This window comes from Lepidochelys kempii, chromosome 23, assembly GCF_965140285.1.
Source record: "Lepidochelys kempii isolate rLepKem1 chromosome 23, rLepKem1.hap1, whole genome shotgun sequence".
NCBI lineage: Eukaryota > Metazoa > Chordata > Testudines > Cheloniidae > Lepidochelys > Lepidochelys kempii.
The window spans coordinates 3912817-3921304 of NC_136402.1; the positions used below are offsets into that span (position 1 = coordinate 3912817).

General features: G+C 53.1%; 1 protein-coding gene across 2 annotated transcripts in view; it reads left to right on the plus strand.

Annotated features, from left to right (window-relative positions):
- The window catches only part of SUPT5H (SPT5 homolog, DSIF elongation factor subunit), a 31928-nt gene extending 23830 nt beyond the window's left edge, over positions 1 to 8098 (plus strand). For both annotated transcript variants that reach the window (XM_073322225.2, XM_073322226.2), the window contains 7 exons: positions 891 to 1018; positions 1330 to 1435; positions 1728 to 1886; positions 2328 to 2496; positions 2683 to 2886; positions 4182 to 4277; positions 5747 to 8098. In XM_073322225.2, coding sequence (XP_073178326.1) covers positions 891 to 1018; positions 1330 to 1435; positions 1728 to 1886; positions 2328 to 2496; positions 2683 to 2886; positions 4182 to 4277; positions 5747 to 5890 — 1006 coding nt within the window. In that variant the 3' untranslated portion in view covers positions 5891 to 8098. The remainder of the gene's footprint in view (positions 1 to 890; positions 1019 to 1329; positions 1436 to 1727; positions 1887 to 2327; positions 2497 to 2682; positions 2887 to 4181; positions 4278 to 5746) is intronic.
- The last annotated feature ends 390 nt before the right edge of the window (positions 8099 to 8488 follow it).

An 8488-nucleotide genomic window follows, 5' to 3' on the forward strand; every position in this document is an offset into this window, starting at 1 on the left:
TGCAATCCTGGGCTGCTGGGGTCGGCTCTGGCCCAGGTAGCTGCACCAATGACTGCCCTCTGGTGTCTGTACAGCGCCCGGCGCACTAATCTGTGCCTAGAAGTGTAGTAAGAACATAAGAATGGCTGTACTGGGTCAGACCAACGGTCATTCTGGCCACTGGGAAGACAGGATACTGGGCTAAAGCCAGATGCTTCAGAGGGAAAGACCAGACCAGGGCAATTATCGAGGGATCCATCCCTTGTTGTCCAGGCCCAGCTCAGGGACGTCCGGAGCATCTTGGCTAATAGCCATTCATGGACCTGTCCTCCATGAATTTCTCTCATTCTTTTTTGAACCCAGTTGTACTTTTGGCCTTCACAACATCCTCTGGCAACGAGTCTGGGTCTGGGTCCTGGTCCGTGACTCTCACTCCTGGACGCTGCTGTAATGTGTCACCTGCGGTCAGCTGAGTCCCACAGTTGGGAACTGTGTGACAGGCTTGTCTTATGTGGGGCCCGGATCGGGGCAGATCAAGCCCAGAATGGAGGCTGCCAGCCCGGCTCCGTGGTTGAAGCGAGTGCCGATCAGGCTGGGGGCAGAGGAGATCCCCACGTTTCCTCCGGTTGGAAGGGGAGCAGGGGAAAATTCCCTTTCTGCAGAAGGGGAACTGGGATGGCTCCTGGGCTATGGAGCTGCTAACCTCTAGGACCCTGGCTAAACCAGCCCAGCTGGGTAGTGACCAGCAACTTGGTGCCCCTGGTGGGAAACTGGGCTTAGTTCAGTGCCCAGTGGCTCAGCACAGTTTGCACCCACCCTTGTTGGCCGCTTCAGTGTTCAGGGGAAAGCTGAGGCCCCGCTAGTGACAGGCAGAGCAAACGGGTGTACAGCAACTCCTCTCTCGCCGGCAGGGGTTCGAGGAGACCTGGCGGCATGACCTCCGCCTATGGCCGCACCCCCATGTACGGCTCGCAGACCCCCATGTACGGCTCCGGCTCCCGCACCCCCATGTACGGCTCGCAGACTCCGCTGCATGACGGTGAGTGAGCTGAGCCTGCTGCTGCGGGGGCTGGGGGAATTGGGCCCTGGGTAGGAGGATTATGGTAGGGGGCTCCCCGGGAACAGGGTGGGAGTGAACTGTCCAGCCCTGCAGTCGACCCACTCTGTCCTGTGCCCGTGCTCCCTGCCCCACCTGATGGAGCTGGGTAATGGGGGAGCCCGATGGACCTGCGCTTCTCCCCCAGATCCTGGCCAGGGGTGGGATGGAAGAAGGGTGACGTAGGGCCTGGCCCCTCCCCATCTCTGCTGCCCGGGCACGGTGCTAACCAGGCGCGCGCTGGGCTCTTTCAGGCAGCAGGACCCCGCACTACGGCTCCCAGACGCCGCTGCACGACGGGAGCCGGACACCTGCGCAGAGCGGGGCTTGGGACCCCAACAACCCCAATACGCCCTCCAGGTTCGTGTCTCGCGTGCTAGTCTGGGGACGGTGGGGGGAGCTTTGACATGGTCAGCCACTAAGGGGCAGAGGTGTGTGACATGATGGGGGCTATGGGAGAGGGGGCTGGGCTGGGGGGGCTTCATGTGTCAGGAGCCCAAAGGGAACTCTGCATGTGAGTGTGGCGCCCTCTGCTGGAGAGTGGAGAACTGACGGGGGCGGTTACTTCAGTGTGCCCCAAAGGGGAGGTGATGGGTGGGCTGCAGACGTCTGTCTCCCACATGCCGCGTGAATGATGCGTTCTCCTCCCCAGGGCGGATGAGGAGTTTGAATACGGCTTCGATGATGAGCCCACGCCCTCTCCGCAAGGCTACGGGGGGACCCCCAACCCCCAGACTCCCGGCTACCCCGACCCTTCGTCTCCGCAGGTCAATCCGCCGTACAATCCGCAGACGCCGGGGACCCCAGCCATGTGAGTGCGCGTGCCCATGGAGGGGGGACGGGGGAAGAGTCTCTTGCTAGGTTGGGGTGAATCTCTTTGCGCCCAGCATTAGAGCAGAGCGGGGCAGTTCCTGTCAGGGGCCTTGTGTTGCTTTCTAGCCACATGGCGGCCATTCCTCCCTCCCCGGGGGTGCGCCCTGCTGCCTGACCCCAACAAGAGGCAGAGCTGCCTCCCAGCGTCTTGCGGTGACCCTGCTCTCTCTCCAGGCGCGCCCATCCGGAAAGGAGATCTGCTGGTTTCCGGGGATCCGATCCCGTTTCTCTGCTCCTGCTGCTGGAGCAGATCTCTGATCCCTGTGTCTGTGGCTCCATGGACTGATCTCTTAGGGCAGGAGGACACAGACTGGAGCCCCGCTGGGTTCCGACTTCTATTCCTACCCCCCTCCTCACTGCCTGTCTCTTCTCATTGCAGGTACAACACTGATCAGTTTTCTCCGTACGCTGTTCCATCTCCTCAGGGCTCCTATCAGCCAAGCCCCAGCCCTCAGAGTTACCACCAGGTGGCCCCGAGCCCCGTGGGCTACCAGAACACCCACTCGCCAGCCAGTTACCACCCGACCCCGTCGCCCATGGCGTATCAGGTACCGTCCAAGCGCCTTGCTGGGTAAAATGCCAGGCCAAGCCGCAAATTGCAGGTGGCTTAGCCAGATCCGGGGGGGGAGGGGGGGGACACGTGGCCCTGTTCCAACGGGAATTCTTGCTGTGGCCGTGAGAGGCTAATGTCAGAGAGCAGAGACCTCTAACTCTGTGCTGCTTCTTCCCCACAGGCCAGCCCCAGTCCCAGCCCAGTGGGCTACAGCCCCATGACACCAGGGGCTCCTTCTCCAGGGGGTTACAACCCGCACACCCCCGGCTCTGGCATTGAGCAGAACTCCAGCGACTGGGTCACCACCGACATCCAGGTCAAAATTCGAGACACCTATGTGGACAGCCAGGTGGTGGGGCAGACGGGAGTCATCCGCAGTGTGACGGTGTGTAGCAGAGAGCGTGCTGTTTTCGTGTCAATGAGGCCGGGGAGCAACCAGATGGGGCATAAGGGAGGGTCTGATGGGTGTAATTACTAAGGAAGGGGATGAAATAATTAAGGGTGAAATTAATCACACTCTGGCTAGGCACCCAGGAAAGCATCCTGACCGCGAGAATTACTGTGCTATGTATGGGCAGAGGGCAACCCCTGGGGCCTCTTTAATTAAGACTAGGAAAAGCCCTAGAGAATATTGCTGTAGAGAACAGCCCTGCCTGGAGCAGTGGGTTAGAAGCAAGTATTCAGGCCGCCGTCGCTTCTGAATTCTCCATCTGATCTCATTCAAGGTATTTGTAACTTCGAGGTCTGGATCCTGCAGGTGTTGGGAAGAGTGGGGATGTGGAGAAACCCAGTTAGACCGAACTACTGCCTGCATGCACGGCTGTATTGGGTCTGATGTCTGTCCTCCAATGTTTATCCCTCCCCCTCGCATACATAAGCTAGATAAGAACGGCCATTCTGGGTCAGACCAAAGGTCCATCTAGCCCAGTATCCTGTCTTCTGACAGTGGCCAACGCCAGGCGCCCCAGGGGGAATGAACAGGACAGGCAATCATCAAGTGATCCATCCTCCCAGCTTCTGGCAAACAGAGGCTAGGGACATGAACAGGTTTGAATTGTGCAGGATAGTGCATGGGAGGCAGAGAACAGAGCGAGGGACATAAAGACTAGTGGTGCCAACACGTGGTGCGGTGAATAACCAAACGCGTCCAGTTGCGAGGCCAGTAGGGCGAGGAGGGGAAAGTTAAGGGAGGAAGATGAGGAGTTGTAAGAACACACTTGGTTAGGAGCAAGCGTGCACGATAAGGCCATTCAGACACCACAAACTGCAGAGAAGGCTCTTGTATGCAACCTTTCTGCGCCACACCTGTGCGCAGGTAACAGCAGTGTCGATGTGGGGGCCACCTGGGCACGTACTTGGGTGGCTGCCCCGTGCTGAATACTGTGCCGATGTGTGTACACAGCTGTTTGTTTATTTGTGTGAGCTAGATCAAAGCCCACCCATGCTACAATCAGACCTTTGCTTGCAGCGTGGAGGTATCCTAAGTTGCTTTTGAGGGGGGGACAGAGTTTCTTGGGATCAGCTGGAATCTTCCTGGAATTCCAGAGGGTTCGCATCCCGGGGTGGGAATTCTCAGCTTTGCGTTTGAGCTCAGGCGTGCTCTACAAATGGGTCTGAAAGAGCACGCGGTCTCTGAATGGCTTAATGTCGGCGCCTGACCGGGCTGTCTTCTCCCATCAGGGTGGAATGTGCTCAGTCTACCTGAAGGACAGCGAGAAGGTGGTCAGCATTTCGAGCGAGCACCTAGAGCCCGTCATACCGACCAAAAACAATAAGGTACGTTAACGCCAACCCGTCTGTCTGGCAGCTCTGATCAAATGGCATCTCTGGCCTCTCCGGTGGTTGGATTACACGGTCCTACGTAGAACCTGATTCTGTATGACTGTGTTGGGTCTTGATTAAGAGTAATTTGTTCGTGGTTGGTGTGGTACTCTCTATGGGGCCCATTGTGCTAGGTGCGGTGCAAACAGTAGGCAGTGGCCCTGGCCCTGGATTGTTAGGAGTACAAGGGGAGGGAATTGTCCCTCAGTTAGTAGTAATATGTCCCACGAAAATAGTCCCCATTCAAGCAGTTACAACAGTCATCCCTCGCTCTTACCTGACGCTTTCCATCAGCAGACCTCAAAGGGCATTACAAAGGAGGTCAGAGTCGTCATGCCTGTTTTCCCGATGGGGAAACTGAGGCACAGAAGGGTGCGGGGGAGAATGAATTGCCCAAGGTCACCCAGGAGGTATTATTCTGTCTGTACAGGGCCGGGCACAATGGGATTCTGGTCCATGACTGCAGCTCCTAGGTGCTTCTGCAATATAATCATCCTTGGAGAAGTTTTTAGACTGAGAGTTCCATGGAGCTGGGACCATGCTGTCTTCTGTGCCTGGGAACACATGGCATGCTGTGGGCACCACCAGAAAGAAAGAATAGTTTCTTTGCCAGCTATGCTTGTACGGGACCCCCATCGTGACTAATAGGGAGTTAAAGATCTAATGTGCACTCAGAACGGCCAGGTTTAATAGATGTGATGGTCAAACTTCGTTCTGATGCAGCTGGTCTTTCCAAACTGCAGAGATCATGATTATTAATGTTCTGGTGCCCACACTGAGTGCCCATTGTGCCAGGCGCTGCCCAGACAGGAGTAAGAGACCAGCCTTGTCCTGAAGAGCTTCCAGTCTAAATAGACAAGACATGGAAATGGAGACTGCTTGCTTTCTCTGAGACCACCTTGATGTCTGTTCTTAGGGTGTCCTCCAACCCTGAGCGCACCCGACCGCTTCACATATTTCTACCAGCCTTTAGCTAATCAGGATTGTACTGAGCAATCCATGTGGTGGGGTGGGTTGTTCGTATGCTTAGAGAGGAAGGATGGTCCAGTGGTTAGGGGGCTAGTCTGGGATTCTGGAGAGCTGGGTTCAGTTTTCGCTTGGGCAAGTCACTTTAACTCTGTGGGCCTCAGTTTCCCCATCTGTACAATAGGGATAATACTAATACCTAGCTTTCTTTTAGCATTTTCCATCTCTGGATCCTAAAGCGCTGTCCTATGTCCCAGGGGGCCGGAAAGATAAACACACTTAGGAGCAGCCAGATAAGGATCATAGATAGGAACTTATTGACCCTGTGCAGGCAGTCTTGTGCTCAAGCCTTGCCCCTTTTACCCCACGGCAGACACAATCAATTCTGACTTCCAGCATCAAATCTAGCAGAAGCATAATCCCCTTGCCCCTCAAGCTCCTGTGCTTGCTTTCTCCAGGTGAAGGTGATCCTGGGGGAGGACCGGGAGGCGACAGGCGTCCTCTTGAGCATCGACGGAGAGGATGGCATCGTCCGCATGGACTTGGAGGAGCAGCTCAAGATCCTCAACTTGCGATTCCTGGGCAAGCTGCTGGAGCCGTAGGGCTGGGGCCTTTTTAGCAGTTGACCAGAGACTGGTTCAACATGTCCTTGTACAGAGTTCCGGGGTGGGGGGGGATAACTGCTTTTTTTTTTTTTCTTTCTTTCTTTTTTCTTCCAGAACAGCTGGTGGTTGTTTTTGGAGTTTGTTTTTATTTGTAATGCTGCAGTTACGTCTCATGAGTAAATTGGGACTGGAGTAGGAAAAACAGTGTGTGCTCACACGTGGGGAGGGCAGGGGTAGAGGCTGGGGTTGGTCCCATAGCACTAAACACGCTGCTTCTCCTTCCTCTTGAAAAGGGAAACCACTTGCTGTGCCTGCGTTTCAATAAAATCCATCTGTCCCGTGGCCCCTGCATCATCGGATGCAATAGGCTGCCTGGATCCTAGGCCACGCTCATTGGAACCACTCAGATGCAGCCTGCCAGGTGGAATGGATAAGAATGGAACAGCTTGATCTTGTCTGAGCTTTTCTTTTTTTCCCTTTGCCTCCTATTAGCCTATGAAATAAAGGGATATCTAAAACGTCCAAAGAGACCAGGGGGAAGGAACGCAAGCGAAAATAGGGAAAGAACTGACTAAAGAATATTTAGGCAAGTTCGATAGATGCAAGTCGGCAAGGCCTGATGAAATTGTTTCAGTTAGTTCCTTACACACCTTAGGGTCAATCTCAGAACCATTAGCAATGATCTTCAAGAACTCCTGGAGGAGTTGAGGTTCCAGGGGACTGGAGAAGGGCAAACATGGTACCTATCTTAAAAGGGGGAACAAATAGGACACGGGGAATTTGTAGACCAGTCAGCCTGTCTTCGATACCTGGAAAGATATTGGAACCCATTAAACAACAATCTGTTTGTAAGCACCTAGAGGATGATGGTGTGATCAGAAATAGCCAGCATGGCTTTTAAGAGTAAATCATGCCAAGCCAACCTTATTTCCTTCTTTGATAGGGTTATTGGCCTAGTGGATGGGGGCAGATTGGCCTAGTGGATGGGGGCGGGGGGAAGCTGTAGATGCTTGATTTGATGAAGGCTTTTGACACAGTCACCCATGACGTTCTTGTAAGCAAATGTGTTCCAGATGAGATTATTATAAAGTGGGTGCACAACTGGTTCAAAGACTGTACTCAGAGTAGTTATCTATGGTTTGTCAAATTCAGGGGGTGTATGTAGTGGGGTCCTGCTTGGGGCTGGCACTATTCAATATTTTCATTAATGATGTGGATAATGGAGGGGAGAGTATATTTATCAAATTTACAGATGACACCAAGCTGGGAGGGGTTGCAAACACTTTGGAGGGCAGGATTAGAATTCAAAACAACCTTGACAAATTGGAGAATTGGTCTGAAATCAACAAGATGAAATTCAATAAAGACAAGTGCAAAGTACATCACTTAGGAAGGAAAATTCAAATGCAAAATGGGGAATAACTGGCTAGGGGGTCGTACTGCCGAAAAGGATCGGGGGCTTATAGTGGATCACAAATTGAATGAATCATCAATGGGATACAGTTGTGAAAAAGGCTGATATTCTGGGGTGTGTGAACAGAAGTGTCGTATGTAAGACATGGGAGGTAATGGACCCTGCTCTGCATGGCACTGGCAAGGCCTCAGAGGGAGTGCGGTGTCCAATTCTGGGTGCTGCACTTTAGGAAAGAGTGGGATAAAGTGGAGAGAATCCAGAGAGCAACAAAAATGATCAGCAGTTTAACCTGACCTGTGAGGAAAGGTTAAAAAAATGGGCAGGTTTAAAGTCTTGAGAAAAGACTTGCGGGGGACCTGATAACTGTCTTCAAATATGCCAAGGGCTGTTACAAAGAGGATGGTGATCAGTCCTTCTCCATGTCCTCTGTAGGTAGGACAAGAAGCAATAAGTTTAATCTGCAGCAAGGGAGATTGAGGTGAGAGATTAGGATACATTTTCTAACTCTCAGGGGAGTGAAGCTCTGGAAAGGAAGTTGTGGGATCCCCATCATTGGAGGTTTTTCTGAACAGGTTGGACAAACATCTGTCAGGCCTGGTCTAGGTTTACTTGATGCTGCCTCGGCTTGGGGCTTGGCTTGGTGACCTCTTGAGGTCCCTTCTACCCTGCCATTCCCATTCTATGTGAGGGGTTTTCCGTAGGGGAGTAGAGCAGCACTGTTCAGACAAGCTTCCAGTCACCCCTGAAGCAAGGCTGTGGCAATTGAAGGGGAGGAGCAGGCTCTTTTATCTTGGCGATCAAAAAAATCAGACTGATAAAGTGACTAATACTCAATACAATAAACAGGACTCAATTCCCCTTTTCCTTTCAGGTCTAAATCACTGCTTTAAATCCAGACCAAGTAACTGAATGTCCTTGAAACAGCTGACGGCTGCTTGTTGACCCATGGGTGAAATTTACCTGGTGCAGAGTTGTTCACCTCAGCACCATTTTTGCATTTCCCCCCAAGTTGGCCAGCGATAACAGACTGGGTCACTTTCACTCTTGTGTTTAATGTGTTTCTCGTCTTTCGTTTTCTGGTTCATATGCACCAGCCCTGGGCTGTAATAGAATGATAGAAGGTCAGGGTTGGAAGAGACCTCAGGAGGTATCTAGTCCAACCCGCTGCTCAAAGCAGGACC